The sequence below is a fragment of the Alexandromys fortis genome, unplaced genomic scaffold, assembly GCF_014885135.2.
Source record: "Alexandromys fortis isolate MF-2015 unplaced genomic scaffold, M_Fortis_MF-2015_v1.1 scaffold_1, whole genome shotgun sequence".
Lineage (NCBI taxonomy): Eukaryota > Metazoa > Chordata > Mammalia > Rodentia > Cricetidae > Alexandromys > Alexandromys fortis.
The window spans coordinates 19221342-19246236 of NW_026067927.1; the positions used below are offsets into that span (position 1 = coordinate 19221342).

General features: G+C 39.5%; 1 protein-coding gene across 6 annotated transcripts in view; it reads left to right on the top strand.

Annotated features, from left to right (window-relative positions):
- The window catches only part of Cntnap4 (contactin associated protein family member 4), a 274903-nt gene extending 257272 nt beyond the window's left edge, over nt 1–17631 (top strand). For 5 of the 6 annotated variants that reach the window (XM_050144152.1, XM_050144157.1, XM_050144156.1 and 2 more), the window contains 3 exons: nt 10416–10634; nt 10959–11030; nt 17438–17631. In XM_050144152.1, coding sequence (XP_050000109.1) covers nt 10416–10634; nt 10959–11030; nt 17438–17631 — 485 coding nt within the window. The remainder of the gene's footprint in view (nt 1–10415; nt 10635–10958; nt 11031–17437) is intronic. The other variant, XM_050144155.1, reaches the window with a different exon arrangement.
- The last annotated feature ends 7264 nt before the right edge of the window (nt 17632–24895 follow it).

Sequence of the window (24895 nt, forward strand, 5' to 3'; positions counted from 1 at the left end):
AAATTACAGAATGGCATTTGTTTACTTTTTCAGATGCATGTAGGAGATTCATGTGGAATTACTGATGCTAATGTTTTTATTAAAATTTCACATTATTCAAATGTATATCATTCCTGATGAAAACTTATGATTAAAATCCAAACTGAGCAATGAACTTCATAATCTAAATCAATTCATTCTCCCAGAAGTATAAGTGATCATTTATTTAACATGTACCTAAGGTATGGATCTAGATGGAGAACTAATCATTTGTAATTCAAAGGCAATTAATAACTTCTAGTCAAACTTTGTGTGGCACACGAATTCATTATAAAATGTTGCAGAGCCTATTAGTATAGTCTAGTGTAATATATTAAGTTATCACAAAATAGATTGACAAAGTGGTTGAATAATGAAGATATTAATTTTCCAGGGTGTTGCTCACTTTTGATGTTATGTATCGTGTTAGTACAGGCCTTTTGAGAAACAACTGGCTGGAAAAGAGGTAGCACTGAGAGATTTTTATTAAGGGAACACCATGAGAGAAAACACAGAGGATGAGTCGTGCAGCTGCCCTTCCAGGTGGAGAGACTGGGGTTGAAACAGAAGTCTGTTATACTACTGTATATTCTAAGAAAGATCCACCAAAATCTTTTGGGAACTCCCGAGACAAATCAGAGGTGTCTCATAATTGTGAACAATCAGAATACCTGTTGTTGCCAGTCCTTGGTCAGCAGTCTGTGAGAAGCATCATGGGGTAACTGCAGCATGTTCTTGAGTATTTAATTGAGTAAAATGTACCCTAAAAGTGTTTGACATAAAATGATCCCATTTTCCTCCCATATTGAAATATATTAAATGCTTATTAAAAAATAAAGTCTGCATAATTCTTGTAAGAAGTAGCATATAAAATTGACCTGTGTTTTTTAGTTACAGTATACATTTCAGCCAAAAATTTAAACTATGAGCATTTACTGCTTTGATAGGTTAAAAAAACAGAAATATAGAAAATACTGTTATTTTTGAGTTTCTGTAATATTCTTTTAAAATTAGGGAGAAATGAGTATAATTTTGGAATATTGTCACTGTTAACTATTACTAGCAGATGCTGAACAATGTGGGAAAACTTTAGAAAGTTGTAGCAAACTGTGCCAGGGATGATCTAGTAACCATTTCTTTCCTTTTTAAAACAATTGATTAATTCCCAGACTGATCACAATTTCCCCTCCCTCCATCCTCTCCTCCCCATCCCTCCCCCCACCCACTCCTCCTCCCTCTTTAGAACTTTAGTCTCCCATGTATTTATCAGGCAGCCATGGCCAATCAAGTTTCAGTGAGACTAAGCTCCTCCTTTCCTATTAAGGCTGTAGTAGGCAACCCAGTAAGAGGAAAGGGTCTCCAAAGCAGGTAACAGAGTAGAGATAGCCATTGCTCCCACTGTTAAGAGCCCCACAAGGAGACCAATCTCCACACTGTAACATGGACAGAGGGCCTAGGTCAATCCCATGCAAACTCTCTGGTTGGTCATTCAGTCTCCGAGACAGCTACACCTGAAAACTCTAGAACAAACAGAAGCAAACACACCCAAGAGTAGAAGGCAGGAAACTGATGAAGGCTGAAATCAATAAAATAGTAAGAAAGAGAACCACACAAAGAATCAATAAAACAAGGAGTTGTATTTTATTCTTGGAGTAAATCAACGAAATAGACAAACCCTTATCCAAACTAACTAAAAGGCAGAGAGAGAGAGGGAGGGAGAGAGAAAGAGAGAGAGAGAGAGAGAGAGAGAGAGAGAGAGAGAGAGAGAGAGAGAATNCTAAAAGGCAGAGAGAGAGAGGGAGGGAGAGAGAAAGAGAGAGAGAGAGAGAGAGAGAGAGAGAGAGAGAGAGAGAGAGAGAGAATATCCAAAATAACAAAATCAGAACTGAAAAGGAGACTATAACAACAGATACTTAGGAAATCCAAAGAATCAGATCATACTGGTAGCCATTTCTAACTCCCTGTTACACTTAAAATGTAGAAGAACTCAGTAACCCTAGCAGGAACAGTAGATTTCTGACAATGGCAAGGGGAGTAAGGTTTTATCCAAGCAAATCACTTCAGGTAAGTCCATATTAACAAATAGATCATGTTAAATCTACATTCCATAGCCATCAATTTTTGTAAGGTTAAGATTTGGGAGATATGCCTGGATAACTGTATATGTAAATGTTTATTGAAGGGAGAACTGGATATCTATTCAGCTTGTTCTGAGAGATAGCTTATACCCACTTGCAATGATGTCTTAGAGATGTCTGTCTTCTGGGACTACAGAGCCAAGAAGTACACTTAAACCACTTCCAGGCAGATTTCAGCCAGACAGGAACACAGTTTGTTCAGCAAAGAAAAGCGAGTCTATCCAACATCAATGGAAGATTAAACATCCTATGCTCAGGACTCCTTTTTGCAAAACTTACCTCAACTTCAGCAGCCAGAAGTGAGAAGAGAGGTGACCTAAGTAACCGAAGGACACTGACTTGGTTAATATGCTCTGTGGTGACTCTCAACGTAATAACTAGTTATTTTAAAATCAAATTGAAAAAGGAAGTATAAGTAGGAATAGAAAAGATACAAAGACCAAAAATTAGTTTTGAAAATTCATCAGTTCCATAACCTTTTGATTAAAAAAAAAATACTTAAAATGTGGCTGGCTGACTTCAAGGATGTGTCCTTGTAAAGACGGTGATGGTCTTTCATGTTATTTAGAACTGGCTATTGTTGGATGCTTACAAGCACCATTTTTCCTAACCCCGTTATGTGACTAGAGCTCAGAAGCATCATGCCGCCATACCCAAGGGATATGCATGGTGCCAGAAGAAGCATATTTCCTGATTGTAATTATAGAACAAATGATAAGATGGCAATTGGGGCGTTTTGTCAGAACGTATAATCATGGGTAAGTGGTTCCTGTGGGATGGGCAAGCACACTTCTCTGAGTGAGCTGTCTCACTCAGGGCTACCATTTGGTTGTCAAGCATCATAAAACAGAACTCTGCTTACACTTCAGAAAATGCCAGCCACAGAAGTAAAAATCATCGATCCAAAATTCATGCAGTATCAGGTGCTGAATCTAGAAACCTGACAAAAAAAATCCACTAGACAAAAACAATTCTATAACAACAAAAAAAGGAGGAGGCATTATTTAATTATGGGCATGCTTCAATGTGCCTATATTGGGAATGCATGAACAAACAAAGCTAGGAAGTTATTCAATGGGGAAGTTATTAAAGAGCAAGTGTGGGAAGGAGAAAGAGCAGGAAGGTGCTGGCCGGAGGGCAGAGTGTGGATAAGAACTGCTGAGGTGGAGAGAGGGCACAGCCGTGGGTAGGAGGGGATCAAGCTGAATGTTTGCATCTGATAATAATCTCTAATACTGATTAGAGAGTGTCCATGGCATTTACATTGTCGGTGTTGCCTATTAAGTATAATGGAGCAATAGAGATGGGTCCATGTCTCCAAAGCATAATGTATTATGGTTATCAAAAATTACTTACTCCTGCATTGTACCCAAAAGGTTTGTTAACACTGATGGAAGTCAAAACATTCAGATTATTTCTAAGACTGGATCCTGGAGGAGGAAGAGAAATGGATTTCGTTCAGTCTCCTATTCCTTGTGAGATGCGCACATGCCATTCCCTTAAGCACATTGTTCATAACTTTGTTAAGTTCTAACGTCAAAGAGAATGGAGAAATGTCTCAGTGGTTAAGAGTGCATACTTTTCTTCCAAGTATTGTGTCCAGCCACTACACCTGGAGATACAGCACCCTCTCCTGGCCCCTATGGTCAGTACACTCAGTTGCACATACCACCATGCAGACACACATATATGCATAGTTTAAGAAAATCTTGTAAAAGGTGTTATTTCTCAGTAAATTCCTTAAACATTTATGAGATGATTTTATAATAAGATACTTTTTCCGAGATGTAATTAATCGAAGAAACATGTAGGTATAAATTGTTTTGATAATTCATTAAGCTTTTATTGGGTTACAATTATACCACATTTTAAAAACCTCCTAATTAAGATAATTATATAATCTTAAAAGTTGCATAAAGCCTCTCATGAGAAAATATGCCCTTGTTTTGAATAATGATATAATTTAACTCATTATAAGATCTCCAGAAAAAATAATCACTATTCAGACTGAATGAAGTTAATAATTGTTCTTTGTTGTTTTTATGTTAAATGTGTAGGATCACATAAGAACATTGACAACAGAGTCATCTTTTGTTGCTTCAGAATGAGAGTTGAAAGCCAGGTTGCACAAAGCACACCCAGTTCATGGGTCTGTGTTTGTTAGGCTGTGTTGACTTCATCTTTTCTATCTAAAATACATTTTGTGGTTGAATTCTGAGTGTTCCTCACGGGTTTCTTTTAGCGTTAGAAAAGATTTGAAAAAGCTGAAGATTGCTTTCAGTCAAATCAGCAGCCACTTTAGTATGCTTCCAGGTGACAACCCGTGGGATCATGGATCTCTTCTGAGCCTGCAGATTCAGGCAATATACTTGGATTTATGCAGTGACATTTATTTCGGGTAAAAAAAAAAAGTGTGGTCTGAGAATGTCTATTCAGTATCCTCAGTGAAAGTTGAGGAAAACTGAAAATTTATCTCAAAGATATATTACGCATAAAATTTCCTGCAAAGCCAAGGAGGTTTATTTAAACTTTCTTCGAAAGATTGATTTGGTTTTAAGACAAATATGCCACTTGGTTTTAATTATGTGCACATGTGTGTTGGCTTATGTGTTCAAGTGCACGTGCACACAAAGGCGAAGAGAGGAGGATCAAATCCCCTGGAGATGTAGATCCAGGTTGCTGTGAATCTCCTGACATGGTTGCTGCCCACTGAACTCTGCTAAAGCAACAAGATCTCTTAACCACTGATCCATCTCTCCAACCAGAATTAGACTTCTTGAAGATGCTGATCTTGTTAATCTGTCTAATGACACGTTGAGACAGGTTCTCCTGCCGCAAAAGAGAGTGAAGGTCCTTGAGAAAGCTACCTAGAAGTAACTTTTGTGTGGATTAGGGTATCGAGTTTCCATCTGAGAGCAATAGATTTATTTGTAGGTGCCTGTGAGATTTAACTTCTTCGCCCACGGAGCCCTTGGTGTCTGCTTTGTTGTTTGCTTTTACGTTCACACCTGTTTTTCTTTGGTCTAAATAGATGCAGAAGCAGACGCATCTGCTTGTTCTAGCCTTGGCTGCTCCTGTGATTCATGACACTATTTGCTGGCAATCCTTCCTTATCTTTATCTTACATACGAAAGTTATTGAAATCCTCCCCGAAGTTGGCCCCTTTTCCTACAGAAGACGTTATAAACTACTTGCATTTATTCTCGTTTGAGTTCTCAGACTTTTAATTTGGGGGTAGGTTATGAGAACCATGAGAAATTTTATAAATCACTCCTTGTCATTGTTCTTCCACTGACTGCCATATCTTCCTAGAAACACTCCTTTCTCTGTAATAAAAAGGCACTCCATCAAATCCTAATTTCCGGGAACTCAATTTTTCTTGTAGGCTGTTTGTTAAATGATTTCTTCTTCACACAAGCATAAGTTATTCCCTTTGTTGGCATATACAATTGAGGCTTATTTTTTAATAGGCAAGACTGCCCAAAAATCTTGAGTCACGTGAGGATTTTTATAACCAGAAACAAGAGCTAGAAATGTTTGTTCTCAGTTCCCTCCTTGGCCTTCACTTCTCTAGTCCTTGATATAGGGTTGGCATTGTAGGAATCAGATAATGGGAAATAAATATATTTTGTTCGTTGACAATGTTAGCACACTTGTTAGAACACAGAGGATGCTGAGGACTTTCTAAGGCCTGGATTGCTTATGAGAAACTCCAGTCTACACTATCCATGTTGTATCACAACTAGACTGAATTCTGAGAAGAGACAAGTCCCATAAGGTTTCTTCCCACTCCTAGTTCTAATGATAACCCATCCATAAGTGGTACTGAAGCAAGGAGATGCTGGTCTAGTTGTGCAGAAAGGCTGTATCTGGAGGATGCCAGTGAGGAAGCAATCCTGGGGTTCTCTATCTAAGGGCTTGAGTGTCTTTATTCTATCTTGTGGAGATTTCATACAAAGAGTTTGACCCTGGGGAATGTTGGCTTTACCAAGGCTCCTAGACCACATGTGTAAAGACCAACACGAAGACACACATATTCTTGTTTCTCAATGCATAAAAATGACCTTATAAATGGGACATTTCCACTCTGATGTTGCAAACACTGCAGAATGAGGGGACACCAACTCCTGTGTAGCCTTCTCTGAGCTTCAACCACCTGAGGCAGGAAGTGACTGAGCCCTAGCCAGCAGATGGGAAACAGAATGAAGTGGTAGACTTTTCACTCTATGCTAAACACAACCAGGGGTATCTTTCCTCCTTTACCTTTGGCTAATGCTTGAGGAAACACCCTCACAGAAGCACCTACAGTTGTGGGTAGCTAATCTGCTAGGCTCCTCTCTATCCACTGAAGCTGCCAATCACAATCATTACAAAGGATTCAACATCAAGGGAAACAGAAAAACCAAACAAGCAGCAAGATTCTCTACATAAATTAAGCTATCCAATAGACAGACTACCCAGGTAAAACTCAGCACAAGTAATTTAAGTAGATTCTAGCAAAGCAGGGCAAAACCAAATACGGAGCTGGAAGAAGAAACTGGAAATTAAACTGGAAAGATTGATCTATATTGACACTAGAATTCATTTCCTGGAAAATGAGGTGAATGAAAGGTGTCTGACCCACACAGAAGTAAGTTATGACTAACGGGAAAGATGAGAAGGAAAGTAGATTTGGAGAAGATGCATGGGAGACCCAGAATGAATAAGCGACGTCCCGGTGGGATCCAAAGGGCACATGTGACATCTGTGGAAATTCCTGAGCTGAGTGAAAACCGAGCCTATTGAAAGGGAATGGAAAGGTAGGGGGCTCAGTGGTGAGAGCAGTTGCTGCTCTTTCTGAGGACCCGAGTTCAGTTCTCAGCATCCACACCAGGCAGCTCACGGCCATCTGTAACTCTGTATCCAGGGAATATGGCCTCTCTGATCTCCTTGGGTTCCTACTCGTACATTCACATATCCACAGGCAAACACGTACACGGAGTTTTCTCTTTGCAAACTTGAAGGTTTCAGGCTGTACCTCACATGGAATATTTTCCACGAGGGAAATAAATCTTGATTATATATTTTGACTCAAGACTTTAAGAATACTTTTAAAGCCTACATAACTTTTATTCAACATGTGACTATTGTAGAAATTATGAAAAGTATTGTTATTAACATATATGCCATTTTTAGAAATAACCAGCTTATAAAATGTTCCCAAAATAAGTGTTGCCCTTTTCTATTAAGAGCTGTAGGTCTGAACTTATAGATGTCCCTCTAAAAATGGGCAATTTGTCCTAGGCATCCTGTGCATATCTGTAGGTCTCCTGTAACTTGTAAAATGTGAGGATATTAATATGTAGTCTATGGATGTCTCCCACACATTTACAGTCATGCTTAGGTCACTCCTAATGCCGAACGCAATGGGAAAACTGCACAATCAGTCATTATATTCTGTTGTTTAGGGAACAATGCCAAGGAAAATGTGGGCCATCCTCAACACAGACATTTTTTTTCCAGTGGAAGAGTGACTTTAAAAAAAAAAATACATATAATTCGAAATGTAGCTATGCTATCCTTTAGAACTTTTTGTGAAAGTTGGCATTCCTCAATGGTGAATATTTAAACTGATTTTTTATATTTTTTATTTCCTTTAATTTTTGAGATTATAATTATATTTCATCCCTCTCTTATCTCCCTCTAAATCCTCCTAGGCACTCCCTCCTAGCTCTCTTCAAATTCGTGGCCTTTTTTTTTACTAATGGCTATAGTATGCATACATGTATATAAATATAGACTGGTTAGTCTGTATAATGTTAGTTGTATGTATGCTTTCAGGGCTGAACATTTTGTATTGAATAAGATTTTTAAAAGATACTTGGGGTCTGTAGGTGCTACAATGTGTGGATGGGGAGACCATGGGTATGGTGAGCTAGTACATTTGTCAGTGTGACCTGGACGATGATTGACTGAAGGGCTTTTGTTTCTGTGTGGGTGAGTCAACTCTACACCATGTGTTGAGGAGTTCCTTCCACCTTTCAGTTCCAGTCATGGAGGAGGCAAGGCAGGATCTTGAACTAGCTAGGTACATCACACCCACAGTCAGGAGCAGAGATACAATAAATACATGGATGCTCACCTGCTTTCCTGCCAGCAATCATCATAATCTCTCTACTCTTAAACAGATCACTGCCCATGCCTAGAGAATGGTGCTTCCCACAATAGGCTAGGTCTTCCCACAATCAGTCTCCTTAATTAAGACAACCCCCCAAGGACGTGTGCCTAGATTAACTTGATCTAGAGACTCCCCACGGGAGACTCTCTTCACAGGTGATTCTTAAGTTGTGTCAACTTGCCAAACCATCACAAGAGTCAGTGATGTCTTTTTGGAGATTATGATCTTCTGTGTAAGCCACAGAGTGATAAATCCTCAGGGCTATACTTTCTGGAAAGGAGAGCCATGGAATCAGGTCACAGCCTCCTGAGGCAGAATATTTGGGCCCAGATACTATTTTCTCAGTCTCTTACTGCACTAGCTGCACAAGTATAGCAGCTGGATTCCTTTTGCTTCTGTCCTTATTCAGAGAGTTAGATCTGTTGAGCCTTTTTTAACCGCTACTTTAAGGTCTCCCAGGTTAATGAACAGAGGATTTTAAGTATGGCTAATTAAGAACGAGATGATGAACTCTTCTGGAAATGATTAAAGGCCATAACCAAAAAGTGATGCTGTGTCCCTAATCTCCAGGATTCTTTTTATAGAGAATGGGACTCATAATAGGAACCCTTTCATCAATGTTATTTTTTATCATTAGATATAAAATGTGAATGAAAGTGGAGCCAAAAGAAAATGTTCTTCAGAAACCTAGCTATTACAAGAAATGAGAGGCTCAGAATTGAGATGCCTGCAGTTACTTAAAAAATAATGTTCAAGCCCAGATATCCCTCAAAACAACAACAACAAAAGCCATTGCTGGAGATTGGAGCTCAGTGAAGGGAAGACTGAACTAGAAAGTGATTCATGAACAAAAGGAGCTTGTGATTTGGGGGTACAACTGGTCTGGGGTCCAGAATGTAATGTTAACAGCCCTGTAACCTCCAATAACTCATTAGTCTGGGTCCAAGTGTCACATCTGTGTGGTGACAAGATATTCCAGTAATGACTGTGAAATCTAAATAATAAAACGGTGTGCCACACACACTCAAATACCCAACAAATACCTAAGGTCCACTATATTTTTGAAATGAAAACGCACGTCCTTGTGCACACACATGCAACGTAAGAGAAGGTAATGATGTGATTTACTATCCTGTTGGATGGATGAATGCATCGTGGTCTGTGTATTTTAAGATGCTACAGTAAAAGCTGGTTGTGACATATGTCTGTGATCAGTGTACTTGGGAAATTGGGGATGGAGTATCAGGAGTTTCAGGTCACTCTCAAACTATCATTGAGATGGAAAGTAAGTTGAAGTTCCTAGTGCTGACCCCAAGGAGACACCCCAATACTTTTGGAGTTTTGACCTCTACAACCTGCTGATCCTCGTCCCCTGGAATGTTTGGATGGGATCATGAACCATCAAAAAGCTTTTGACAACAGGAAGACCTTGTTAGTTTGGGCCAATTTTCACTCTAGCTTCTGTTATTTTCTTGGCTTGAATCTTAAAGCTGAGCAGAGCTAATCTCTAAACATAGGATACATCTCTTGGTATTGATTGCACACAATAAATACACTTTGATCTATGCTAGAATGTTAATGGCTAAGATGCAGCTGTTGGAAGGGTAGTTGCCTAGCATGCACCAAGTCCTAGGTTTGATCCTCACCAGTGCACAAAACCAGGCATTGTGGTACACTCCTATAATCCCAACACTTGGGAAATCGAGTCAGGAGAATCAGAAATTCAAGGTCATCCTTGATAACCTATAAAGGTTGAAACCAGCGCAGAATACATGAGACCCTGTCTCCAAGGAATAAAAAAATGTGAACTCTTGTGACCCCCTCATTAGTTCATAGCGTCATCCATTGTTAAAGCTGTCTTAATCATCTGCAGAGAGTAGTGTTCTTAATGAGCCGTGCTTACAGACTTTCTTCATTAACCCTGAAGTCTCAACACTATTTACAGGAAGACTTAACCGACCCAATTCTTTCAATAAAGACGGAAGAAAGAGTTCGCACTTGGACTTTTCTTGCTGTTGTACTTACAGGTGCAGGGTATTGCACACCTGTTTCACCATGTCCTGCTTGTTCACCACTCTTGATCATGTTGTGTTTCTTTGTAGAATATAGTGATGTTGACCAGGAGACAGCACTGGCTGCAGCCCATGGCTTCACAGGCTGCCTCTCTGCTGTGCAGTTCAACCATGTCGCACCTCTGAAGGCTGCTCTGCACCCAAGTCACCCAGCCCCTGTCACTGTGACGGGGCATGTGACAGAGTCCAGCTGTGTGGCCCCTGCTGGCACCGATGCCACCTCTAGAGAAAGAACACATTCATTTGCAGGTAAAGTAAGGCTCTTTCCCTCCTCTGTCACAAATGGACTCATTCACAGGATTTGGACAATTTCCTAATTTTGTTGTTTTTCTCAAGATGACTTCTGAAAATTGCTTCTGTTTAATCTTCACATTCTTCTTCATTGACTCTTTTCTGGGGTCTCAATTTTTTATGCATTTACATTTGACATTGCTAAGATTGAAAATCACAGGGTTCTCATGTGCAGCTCTATTGTTTTGTTCTGGCTTAAAACTAAGGAATTCTTCAGAGTTTTCTCCTGCTGCATAGGTTTATCACCCTATCCTTTTCTTTGTGTGTGTGCTTTAACTGTAGATCATTCTGGAACAATGGATGACAGAGAACCTCTGACGCATGCAATCAAAAGTGATTCTGCAGTAATTGGAGGTAACTGGGATGCATGAGTGATTTTTTGGTGGAATTTTATTATTATTACTAACAATTCTGAATATAAGCCTTAGAAAACTGTCTACAAAGAATCTACATATTTTGACTAGGGAATATAATTAAGTGGTAGCCTACCTGGCCAAGAAGCATGAGGTTTTAATGTCATTTCCAAGAATTTAGAGAGGAGTTCACTTATCTTTTTTTTTTAACTTTGTATTGACTCTTTGTGAATTTTACATCATGCGCCTGAGTCCCTCGCATCTTGTACAAGAAAAAAGCAAAAAATTAAAATTAAAAAGAAAGTTAAAAATAAAAATAAAAAAACAAATCTCGCTAAGGAAGCAATAGGATGTCACCCAGTATACTCTTTTGCCCAAACAGTTTTGCTTGCTAATGTTCATTGCAATGAGTCCTTGGTCCGGTTTGAGGCCTCTGGCTTCTGCGCTACACTGTCCATACTAGATCCTCACCAGGACTCCTCTTAGATATCCAGTCGCTGCCCTGCATCGTGGAGATCCTGCAACTTTTGTTTGCAGAACTTCCTTCTCACATGCGCCACATTTCTCAGATGGGGTAGATGTTGGGGGTGAGCATACTCAAAGTCCGGGATCTGGGCCTAGGTGGTAGTTGTGTGGCTTGGCGCACGTACTCTTCTGTGCCTGCATGTCTTGCTTCGCCCAAGGGATGGGGCCAATTCTGCTGCTTGCAGCAACTATCAAGGGGTGGAACCAACTCTCCAGCTCTTCAAGGCCAGCTCTTCTGCAGCCACACCACTAGGGCCAGATCTCCAGCACTGCCGTGGCAAGGAATGGGACTAGTTCGCCTGAATGCTGTACCCAGAAAGGGGTGGGGACAGCTCTCCTACGCCCATGTCCTCAGAGCCAATACTCCTGTGCCCATGCCACCAGGGCCTGCTCTACTGTGCTGCCCAGGCAAGGTGCAGGGCCCCTTTCCCTCTTAAATGCAGGTACCAACTCTGCACAGCCCTTGGACATCAACATGGCCCCATATCAGGGGCTTCTGAATGACCTTTGGTGCTAACATGGTCCATGTACATGGACCCAGACCCTGCTGCTGCAGAGCCATGGGGGTTCGCGTATCTTAATCGCCATACAATGACTCTTTACTGATTTTAAAATTTTTATGCATTGCGTTTTATACATGTATACAATGTATTTTGTTCCTGTTCATTCTCTATTACCCTCTCTTATCCCTCCCATTCCCACTGAACGCACTACTTCCCAGCAAGTCCTAGTCCTATTTTCATGACTTATGTTTTGTGTGACCCACATCCATTGAGTTTATTAGGTTACTTGCATGAACATAAATGGGAGGTTATCTACTACTGGGACATGGGCAACTTACCGTCAACTACACTGCTGAATAAAACAACTCCCTTCCTCCCAGCATCCTTTAACTGCCAATAACTCTTAGGAAGGGGCAGGGCCTCTTGATTGTCTCCTGTCCATAATGGAATGTTGACAGACTTGCACTTGTACACACCTTCCCAGGCACTGAACTTGAAGAAGGATGGTCTAAAAAATTTACCGGGATGATCTCAGAGAATCTTTCCAAATTTCTAACTTCCTTGGAAATTCTCTGTGTAAATAGGATAATCTCACTAAAGCATTGCACTCCAAGATCAGTTGTTGTGCTATGTAAAAGTGGACAATATTTAGCTTAAAGATGGCTGTCTGCAAGCCCTAGAAACTTCTGCACACTTTGTTTCCTTGGACATACTGCTTCTGCAAGGGCTCATATCAGAGTAGGAAAAAAACTCTAGATTAACATTAGAAATATGCATTTTGTGTTTCCTTAATGCTTATTAAAATGGATATTTCATCATTTAGACATGCCTATAAAAGAATTCTGTGCTTTCTGTTCTTATCAAATCCTAAGTTAATAGATTGAAAGTGGCTCTTAGTAATTTTAAATTGCAGAAGACGTACAAAACTTTAAAAATATCTTTAATGTGACAACATCTTCTTCTTAGAGGTATATGTTATTCAAAACCCAATTCAGAAATAGAGCTTTTCATGATTAATGCTCTTCAGATGCTGTTAATCAGAGGACCAAAATGTTAAGTGTTTTAGCATTGCTCTGCTCTCCGAATATCATATGGATGCATAAAATAAATAACCATTCAGCCTTACATCCAGTGAAAGTGATTACTCAGATCCTTGAGAAACTTTCACATAGACTTCATGCTGGACCCATTTACTTTTGTGTTTTAAATAATTTGATTTTACTTTTAACTCTGTCTGTGTGTGTGTGTGTGAATGTGCACATGAGTGTAGATGGCAGTACTGGTTGGATTTTGTCAGTTTCACAGAAACCTAGGCATATTTGGGAAGAGGAACTCTTAATTGAGAAAATGCCTTCATAAGATCTGTCTACAGGCAAGTCCTTAGTTCGTTATCCTTACAGGTGATGGATTTGGGTAGGTTTAGCTCACAAGGCACAGTGCCACCCCTTGGTAGATGGTCCTGAGTTACATAAGAAAGCAGGCTGAGCAAGCCAGGGGAGGCAAGCTGGTAAACGGCATTCCTAGTGGCCTCTGCACTAGTTCCTGGCTCCAGTTTCCTGCCTTGAATTCCTGCCCTGACTTCCCTCAGTGATGGAATATAACCTTGCCAAACTGAAATAAATGTTTTTCTCCCAATGTTGTTTTGGTGTTTTATCGCAGTGATAGAAACCTAAGGCAGTACCCATAAAGGCCAGAAGAGGGATCCCCTGAAGCTGGGTTATAAGCAAATATGAGAGCTTAGAACTGAACTCAAGTCTTCTGCAAGAGCAGTACATGCCCTTAACTATCAGGCATCTCTCTAGCCCCCTGTCTTTTAAAAGATTTTACTTTTAATTTTGGCTTTTATTACGTATGTATGTGTGTGTGTGTGTGTGTGTGTGTGTGCGTGTAAATGTCTGTGTGTGAACAATTTGATGCCTTGGGCTGTCTCTCATCTATACATTAACTTTCTCCAGTAGCTAAACCCTATTTCAAATGATGAATAATAATGGTCAAAGTTTCTCTCATTGTTATTCCTATTCTTCTTCCCTTAAATTAAATATCTTTAAGTTAAAAGTACATGTAACAGAATTCTTATTTAATTCCCTAAGAAACAAAGCAACCCTTCCTTTTATTTATTTATTTTTTTTTGGAGTGATTAGTTTAATCTAGAGTTTAGGCAGTTATTGGAATTGTCTAATGGAAACACAAGCTGCAGTAAAACCCAACTTAAACTTATGACACCTGTAACACGCTCAACACTTTAAAGTAGGAGTCTTGCATAGGCAAAATGGTGTAGTCACAGAGGAGAGAAAGAGAGAGAGAGAGAGAGAGAGAGAGAGAGAGAGAGAGAGAGAGAGAGAGCACAAGGCAGGTTTGCCCCTCAAGCATCACCAGGGGTCATGAAACCAGTGTGTCATCTGGTTTGTTCTTTGTGGAGCCTGAGCTTCAGTAGTACCAGAGCAGCTGGGAATGTCCACATACGTGTTGCAAGGAGCCACTTGTTCATCCTGGTCACCCCGAACCAAAATAATCACACAGAAGCTTATTAATTAAATCACTGTTTGTCTCATTAGCTCTATCTTCTTATTGGTTAACTCTTACATCTTAATTTCACCCATTTATATTAGTCTTTGTATTGCCACATGGCTGTGGCTTACTCACTAAAGTTCCTTCTGGCTCCTTGGGGCTACATGGCTTCTCTCTGACTTTGCCCTTCTTTCCCCTGCCTAGCTCTGTTCTCCTATAGCTCTGCTATAGGCCCAAAGCAGTTTCTTTATTAACCAATGATATTCATAGCATACAGAGGGGAATCCCACATTACCTCCCCTTTTCTGTTTAAATAAAAAATGAAGGTTTTTAACTTCAGCATAGTAAAATTACATAAAATAACATGACTACAAGTTTGACTATTGTAGATGGTTATCTATTAACCTATTTTTAAATTATACATTACATTTATAAATGAACTACACAAACACAATACTTTAATCAAAAGCAGAAATATACATATAACAAAATTGACCTTAAATTTGTATCGATAGACAAAGATCCATAACAATACAAATCTTTATAGCATATCCCCTTTTAAATATAAAGAAATATTTAAAAACAATAATTGGGAATATGGGCATAGTTCTTCTCCAAACTTCTTCCAGCTTTTTGTTGGGTGAAGTAATTTTTTGAGGGATATACAAGATGACCTTTCAGGGGCTCTTGGTCTATCCAATCATGTTAGTATGGAAGCAATCCACAGGTCCTCATCCTCTGTGGAAACAAAAGAAGTACCTCTTTTTCAGAGCAACATATCCTCAGACTCAAGTTTTGAATTCAAGATACTTTTAAAGTATCTATGTCAGTTATTTAGCTCATTCACAATCAAAAAATTCAAAGAAAACACAATAATATACATAATCCCTAATTCAGATCATCTGGATGTCCCTTCTATATCAATATGATGGTGACATTCATTTTTGTAACTACAGCAGTACTCTCTTTAATATTTATCATTTTTTTCACATTGTAATTATTCAGAATCCCTTTCTCTGAGCTATAAACTTTAGATGATTGAACTAACTATAACAACTAAATTAATTGTTTTTACAGGGATGAGAGACAAAATATATAACAACACATGACTACCCTGATTAAAATTAGTTATTAATGTGGTGAAGTAGCCATAGACATTAGTAAAATTACCAAATGCATATTAGATTCATTATTATCTTTCTTGGGTAAGCCTGACCTAGGCAAAAATTGGCTTATCGTCAGCAACATTATTGCTGTCCCTGAAGACTCTGCTGAGTTAATCTTACTGAAATTTCCAAGTACCTTCAAGTTTTGATTTAATTTCACTATATAAACTTACACTCATTTATATTGGAATGGAGTCTGAGGGCGTGGGATGTAGTTCAGGTGGTAGCGTGTTCGTGTGGTCTGCACCAAACCCTAGGTTCCTGGGTTCCATCCCTGGAACAGTGTAAACTGGGCGTGGTTCTGTATGCTGCTAGTCTTGTACTTAGGGATGGGTACAGTATTACCAAAAGTCCAAACTCATCCTTGGCAAATTAGCAAATCCAAAGGCTACACAAGACCCTGTCTCAAGGAAAAACGTATTGACAAAATAATGTGGAGTCTCAGTTTTGCCAAATCACATTTTATCCACACTGTTATTTTAATAGTATCTATTATTTTTAAAGATCTGCATTCATCTATTAGTGTCCTCATGACGATTTTTAAAAAGATCATAAAATCATGGTGACAAATACTAATTTTCCAAAGTGTATTTTTGTTTGACTCTTTTAATTTTATCATTAGCAGGAAAGATCATTAGATGCTTTCCTTGAGCAATAGATTTATTTCATTCCATTGAGACTTAGGACTCAAATGTTTACAGAGTGCGTTTCTCAGTTACTGCACCAGACATGCTCTATGTATATCTCCTGTTTCAATGCACAACCCATCAGAAAGACTCGTAGTCAGGGGTCAAGACTTAATGAAATGAAACATTTTAGCTGTCTCAAGAAAGACATCCTTAAGTGAGGTTGACTGTTGCCTGTCAGTACGATGTCTTCTACTCCACAAGCCAATGACTAGCAAAAGCCAATGGTGTGAAGGTCTGCATTTGTGCTAACCACTCGCATTTTCCCTACTTTCATCATATACCACTAGTGAAAATTTTAACACCCTGAAGAAGCACCTAAGACCTAATGATGGAAGACTAAATTTCCCTCTGTGGGTCCCCATCCCAGTGTGTCCTGAGGACCATCCTGGCTTTACACTCCGCTGTGAGGAACTCATGTCACTCTAGAGTTAATGATTGTAGACACAACTAAGAATTGTAGCCCTTAAAATATTTACACAGAATCAAATTTTCAAAATCCAATATGCCTCGTGCAGGTTTTTACATGTTTACCTACCTCTATCTATATTTTATTATTAACACTACTCATGTACTCAACATACTCCTTCAACAGTTGAGTGAAAAATCAATTTCATTGACATTGTTACATATTTAATCGCAAAACACAGTCTCTTCCTGCATGATAATTAACTATAATATCAAAAATAATTAAAATTTCTTCATGTATAATTATGAAACAACACTTGGTCATAGAAACATGTGTGGTGCTTCCTTAGATAAATAGGAACACATGAAGCAGATCCAAGACAATGCACATTCAGGATAAATGGAAGAGACTGCACAAAGTTGACAGAATCCCTAAATAAACTGTATTATAATACCGCTTTAATCAGAAACCTGAGAGGCTTTTTGTTTCTAATTTATATCATGTAAAGGGTTGGCGTCAATGGAAAATAATATTCCCAGGACTAATTAAGCAATGAACTTGACACGGTGTCTATTCTTACTGGGTATTTCTTTTCTCTTCTCTCTCTCTAGGTCTGATAGCTGTTGTGATCTTTATCTTACTTTGCGTCTCTGCCATAGCTGTTCGCATTTATCAACAGAAAAGGTTATACAAAAGAAATGAAGCAAAAAGGTCAGAGAACATAGACAGTGCCGAGGCTGTTTTGAAAAGCGAGCTTCATATCCAAAATGCGGTCGGTGAAAATCAGAAAGAGTACTTCTTCTGATGGGCAGCAATCCTGTGACTTGCAAGGATGAGTTCATTTTAATAGCCAGGGGCTCTTGGGGGACAAGAACTGCTCTAGCCCTGACCATCCAGGCGATGGATCTGCAGCACAGCCATCTCGCCATGACCAGGCTCGGGATGGCTCCAGGCAGCCTCCTCCAGTGATGCGCTTCTGGCCATCATTCTACTTAAGAAAGGAGCTAGCTGTTGGTGTCCCTTGCCGACTTCTGCACACAATCAAAGCCAAGTTTAACTCGCGTCACAACTACGGTTTTTAAGTATGGAAACTGTAGCCCTTCTCTTCATTCTGTAAAACCTAAGTTTGGTTAGAGGTAAGAATCAAAACTGGACTCTAACGGCCTTGCTTTACTTGAGACCACACCTCCTGTTTGCTTTTGTCTTCCCACGGTGTTGTTCATGAGCCTGGAAATGCTTCTGAAATCCTGTTTGGCTGGTGTTCGCATCTTCAATGGCCAAAAGTCTATACATAAAGCCCCTTGCCTTTCTCTGTATTACATTCAATACATCAATAGTCTGAGAAAAATGTTTTGTCTTTGGCCTGTTTGTATTGCTCTTTTTCTATTTGACCCTTTCGGATACTTTTTAATGCATTTCGTTTTGAGTGTTGAACTTTTAACTCTGAACATGCAATTCCTATATAAAAAGACTCGGAAAGTACAGTGGTTGTCAGTATGTGATGTCATGCCTCTCTGCAGACAGTTTCTTATCATCGTTTGGTGGTGATGACTGGTTAAGACGCTGAGCAACTGTAATTTCCCAAAGACTGTACAACGTTTTCCATTAAACCTGTCCTAGCACAGCAAAAAATAATATTTTAATTGCAACTGTATTACCTCAATTATATTTCAGAGACTATTCTCCCCAAACCTTAAAACAGGTTTATGTTTTTTTCTGGAGGTTATTACCAAGTTTTCTTTGATTTCCCCTGAGGATTTTTCGTGACGTACCCTCTTCTATGCTAGAGAAGGGGATAACATCAAGTGTAGAGCCCCACTCCTCATTCGAATATAGTCATGCCACTGGCGTGAATTTTGCTGTGCACTAACCTCCAATACATGTACTCTGTAGTCTGAGTTGTAACATGGCTCCTATTTTGCAACCGGTAGATAAAGTAACAACAGATGCTCACTCTCTTCTCACACTGATGCTCAAGCCATCATCCCAGTCATTTCTCGTGTAGGATGATTAAGGCCTCAAAAGTGGCTAAGATCAATATCATGCACTCACTAGTCTATGGTGATTAGGGTGTGTATATATAATGGGAGGTGGGAGCATAATTCTTAACCTTATTAAACTGTAAAAAAATGAACTTTAAGGCCAAGAGAACAAGATAATTGCATGGGACTCTTTGTGAAGTTCATAAGCCAATTAAATAACAAAAGCACTTTACAATCTATGTTCACACCTGCCTCCAAAGCAAAAATTCAGCTCCTTGGTTTTTTTTGTATAAAAGGAAACTTGGAAATATATGAATTCAGCATCACTAGCATCTTCTATTCCATGTTTTCCTTGCTGATTCCTCTTACAAAATCTGCTTTTCTTTTCCCAAAACACATGGTCCATGTTAATGTTTCTGTAAATACTTGACTAAATTTTAAAGGACCTGAATTGACAAAGGACCCATGTTGGTAAATAGCATCTATATGCACTTGCACACCACACACACACACACACACACACACACACACCCTGTGGTGACAAGAGAAGTACTTAACCTAGAATTTGAATCATTTGATGTAAAGAGCACAGCCATTACCATAGCTCGGATTCCTTTAAAATCTTGTGTTTTATTTAGTAGCAGTATTGACCTCACCGGTAGCTGAAATGTGGACACATTGATAGATGGTGAAGCTTCAAAGTCCTCTGTGGTCCACACTCCAAAAGACCAAAACGGGATGGCATCAAATTGCATTGGTAGCTTATATGCCATGGCTTGGATTTCCTGGTTTGTAATAAATTTCCCCCTTTTTCCTTAATAAAAATGCATTTTTGGAATTAAAATGCAAAATATACTAAAAGAGAATGTATAAAAGTTTTAAATAAGGGAATTATATTAGATTTCCTTTGTTAAGATAGTAAATATCGGTAGATATATGTCTTATTTGTTGGTGTATGTATGAATATGTGTGGTGTGTTTAATCTTTTTTAAAAAATTCCTGTGATTTTTTGGGAACTATCACGATACTACGGTCTTTATTTTTTTTTAAAAAATTTAATTATATTGTGTGCATGCATTTGTGTGTGTGTGTGTGTGTATGTGTGATGTGGATTTCAGAGGAAAACTTGTGGGAGTTGCTTCTCTTCTATCATCACACAGGATCTGAGAATTGACCTCAGGGTTGTTAGAATTGGTAATAGGCACTTGTACCTTCCCACCTATTGCTCCAGCCAATTTTTTTTTCCTTGAAAGGGACCAAAAAAGAAAAGCAGAAAGATGATTGTCTATGATAATGACTGGGTTTTCAGGATATTTTCAGCCTTTCCTAAGAACAGTGATCTGGGTTGGCAGTTGTCCATGGGAAAGGTTTCTGCACACTTCAGTGGGGTGATTCCCTTTTCCCTGTCTTTTCCTCTTCTCCAAAGCATTTCTTAGATGCACACAGTGTACATAAAGAGACGTTGTATGGAAAATACAGTGTACCCCTCTCCGATTTGAAGTCATCTAAAAAATGGGTGTGGCAGAGCACTATTAATCTCAACACACGGAAGCAGAAGCAGCAGGAGGATTGCTGCTTCTGCGTCCAGTGTTTCCTCCAATGCTGTGTTTACTATATCCATAAGCTATTTAAACAAACAAATAAATAAACAAAACCAGAATGATGTAAAAGACTAGCAGGCCACTCCCACAAAGAGGAGATCATTTAAACAGATTTGTCATTGGGTGGTTCTGTCCTTTGAAATAACAGCATTCCTCATGGGACCAGAGGAGCACAGACCCTGTTTAAAGTGTGGACAGCTCAGCCTCACAGATAAAAAATCCAAGGCAGTATGTTAAACGATTTTCCCAGGAGGCCAATAACAGTATGTCTGCCATTAAGCTGTGACTAAAATTGTCTCTTTTCTATAGAGTTGATCTTAGGGCTCCAAGATCTGGATTTCAACAGTTCTTTCATGGTATAGAGAAACCTGAAGTATCTCAATAGCTCCCCTGTCTAGAGTGACTATGGATCTAGACCTTATCTATCACCTATTATTAATAAACACTCACTGTTTTTTTTTTTTTTCAAATCATTGTCCTTGTTAGATTTGGTCTTCTCCCTAAAACTATGGATTTCAGGGTCCTTGATGCCAGGACAGACAATTATAATTGGAACACTTATTTTTATCAGATGCATGCCCATATTCGTGTATATGGATGTGCAATGGTGTGAACCTGTGTGCAGGCCAGAGCACTACCTCAAGTGTTGTCTTCATGAATTTCATCCATATCCTTTGGACATTGCAGAGCAGTAAGGGTAGATTGACTAGCCATAATACCCCCAGACATCCTCCTCTCTTTGTTTTCCATACTGGGATTCTATGTATTCACCTCTGCACCCAGCACTTCTTGGAAGTGAACTTAAGTCTGTATGCTTATAAGACAAGTGCTTTGCGGACCAACCCAGTCCTAGAGCATTCTATATAGACTTTGTGAAATCTATAACGTGAGGTATATATGACCCACTGAATCACCAGATATCTGCTTCCTGTTGGGAAGATGAATTAGACACACCCTAAACTGAAACATATTCAGTTGAAGATGAGCTGTCAAATCCACGTACGTCTCAGCTGCAAGCTGGCCTTCAATACGTCCTGCTTCCCCTCCACTCTTTTCAAGGATAGATGATAATGTGAAGCTAGGAAGGAAAACATCTAAGGCTGAGTGTTTCCATAGTGGGATATATGAGACCGAGGAACGTTCATGCATCTACAAAAAGCACAGGACATGATAAAAACAGCAAGAGGACATGTGGAGAAACACGCTAAGAAGTTTGGATAGTTGGTTCATTAGAGGGTCCCTGGAGCTCAGTGTAAAAGATTCTCAAGCAAAAATAAATCTGAACTCTGATTTGAATGGTTTCCCCAGTGCCGTATTTTTAAAATCTTTTTATATCTTTTAACACCATACTTAAATTATTATAAAATGCACAATTAAATTTTTTAGAAAAGATCCAACAGTTTAACAAATTTTATCAAGGAAAATAGTGCTTCCTTGCCCATCTCCTCCCCTCGTCTGCTTCAGCTCCCTTAATTGCCCCTCTCCAGCTCTCTCTATGCCTGTAAATAACATGCTATCGCAAGATGGCATCTTTGGAAAGTAAATTTTTAGAGGAAAATTATCACTTATAAAATTTATTAGGTATTATACCCACAAAAGATGTAGGCTGGGGTTGTAACTGGGGCTGTGCTGCTATGGTGATAATGGGTTAGCTGGTCCTGCTTACGTTACCCTCTGGAGGTGTTCTGGGTTAAGTGGAGGGCCTGAACATTCGCATTAGAGTATAAAGGAGATTGGTGTTGTTGTGTGCTTAAGATCATGAGCTTGGACTGGTGCCTCTTTGCAGCTCAGACTGCTCTTGAAGACTGAAGACAAACTCACCCAGTTGACATTTGGTTTCCCCATCCACATAGCAGCTCAAGGGCGACTCCAACAGATTTCTTCAATATGTTGTTTTGTGATGGCAAAGAAGAAAAAACTCATAAGCCCACATGTTTTTGTGGGAGGATATGTATGTGCATTAAAACCTGAAATGGAGGTACCAGGACTCTCTTTCTGTCAGCACTGTTTGGATCTTCCTGCTTCAGACATGACTTCTGGAAGTGGCTTCTTCAGTTCTTGGGTGATTCTCATTTCCTGAGAAAAACGTGCAAGAGGGAGGAGGATGGACAAGGGTCCCGCCTCCACAGATAACTGTAGCTGGTACTCACCTTCCCACTCTACCATCCTTGCCATGTCACAGAGCTAGAACTCCAGTTCTGTTATGTTCCCAAATTTCTTCAATGAGATAGTCTGATTGGACTGATTTAGAAAAAGATGGATTTTTAGATCAACAGCCACATTTGTGTATTTTTCAGGCCATGCTAATTAATAGACTCTAGCAAGAGCATGCATCTGACAGAGCCCTCACAACTGAAGCTTGCACATGCTTGCCTAGGAGATAGATAGGTTGCTGTCATTTCCAGCATGTTCTGGAACAAGATCAGTGAACTGACCAGAACAACCATGAGACCACTGCATGCTTAAGCCCTGAAGGATAGCACTAGGCATTCACCCTTTACCAAGAATGGAAGTTCTGTATAGGCCAGTGGGACAGAGGGTAGTTGTTTTCGGAGAGGTCTACTTGGACTGTTTCTGTCTCAGATGTCAATCACTTCAATAGTTGAAGGACAGAAGTGGGGGAGATCCCAGCACTAGGTATGCCAGTTCCAGCTATACATTTGGAGACCAGGGAAATAGCTACTGATAAGTCCATTGGCTAGACCTAAATCATTTGTTCCTGGTCTCAGTGTGACTTGACTTTGTGCATCTGTGCATATGTGTATGGATGCATGTGTATGTGAACTAACATGGACCATGTGAACATGATCCTGTGGATGCCAGAAAAAGCTTCAGATGTTTTTTCTTGGGTCCTTCCCAGCTTTTTTCTTTGGTTGAAAATAGATTTTTCATATATTATATTTTGATTATCGTTTCCCTCCCCCATTCTTCCCATTTCCTCCCATCTCCCCTCTCATCTAAATTCAAACAAGCAGCCGCCTAACGAATAATATTAAAATAAATTTAAAAACATCAAATCAGAATATGACAAAACATTCAGACAAGGAAAGGAACCAAAGGAAAAACATAAGAAACACATGTAATGCAGAGACACACATAAAAAAACCAAACCAGTCATAAAATATACACAATGAACCTATAAGGTAAAAAAAGGAAAACAACTACAACCAACTAACAAAGAAAAACACCCTGACAACATTATAAGACAAAGAACCTCCAAAGATGGTGTTGAGTTCATTTTGTGTTGGCCATCTACAGCTGGGAATGGGGCCTATTCTTAAGAGTAGCTTGTTTCCCCAGTAAGACCCCCTTGGAGAAGCTAATTTTTTATTTGCAAGTGGCTATCAATTGGAGATGGCTTACGGGTTAGGGATGGAGGTATGTGTCCATCTCTCCTTCCAGCTCTGGGACCACACCTGGTGCAGACCTGTGAAGGTCCTGTGCATTCAGTGTCTCTCGTGAGCCTGGGACTCATGAAGAAGGCTAAGCCTGCTCATCATCAGTTTCCAGAGATCTGCCTTTCTCTACCTTTGTAACACTGAGGTTCTGAGCTCATGTCACCACACCCAGCTTTATGTGCTGTGGATTGATCTCAGGTCCCTGTGCTCTTAAGGCAGATACTTAACCAATGGCAGCCCTGGATCTGCATCCCTAATTTTGTTGTTAATCAAAGAGTGGATAAACCTGTTATCAATGCCAACTCAGACGCAGTATGCATTGATTCTATTATCTTTGCCCACACCGTGCCCAATTGTTGAGGGACATGGGGGCTGTACCCTTTGGAAAGAACTGAGAACTAACTAACATGTTCACTTAGTATCATGGTAGGGTCCTTCAACCTAAATAATTGGATTCTTCTTCAGTCAGTAGATCCTAGGTTGGGAAATTGATAGTATTTCAATTTTGACCACACACACCTATAATGCCAGTAATTGGAGCTGAAACAGAAAGATCATGAATTCAAAGTCAGCCTGGGTTAAATGTTGGCTTCTGGGGCAGCTTCAGCTTTTGAATTAGAACTCAAATAAAAATTCATACATAAAATAAGGAACAGATAAAAAAGGAAGAATGAAGACTCAGCTTCACAGCTAAATGATTGTGGGATTTAAAAAAAAACCTGAAAGTTATACAAAATTTTGCAGGGTAGATAAATTGCCCAGAGAGCAAAATTCTTACCATGCAAGAACCTTAGTTAGTGCATCTGAACCTACCTAAAACCAGGAGTTTAAAAAACAGCATTCGTGTCACCCCAGTGCTCCCACAGATGACTTCTGGCCAGGTAGCCTACTTCACACAATGACAAACAGGAGAGAGAGAGAGAGAGAGAGAGAGAGAGAGAGAGAGAGAGAGAGAGAGAGAGAGAGAGAGAGAGAGAGAGAGAGAGAAAGATCTGGTCAGGCATGTGCCCACTCTGATAGCAACATGTGCCAGCTCCCTAACATACACATACACACACACACACAATAATATAGAAAACTTATAAGTA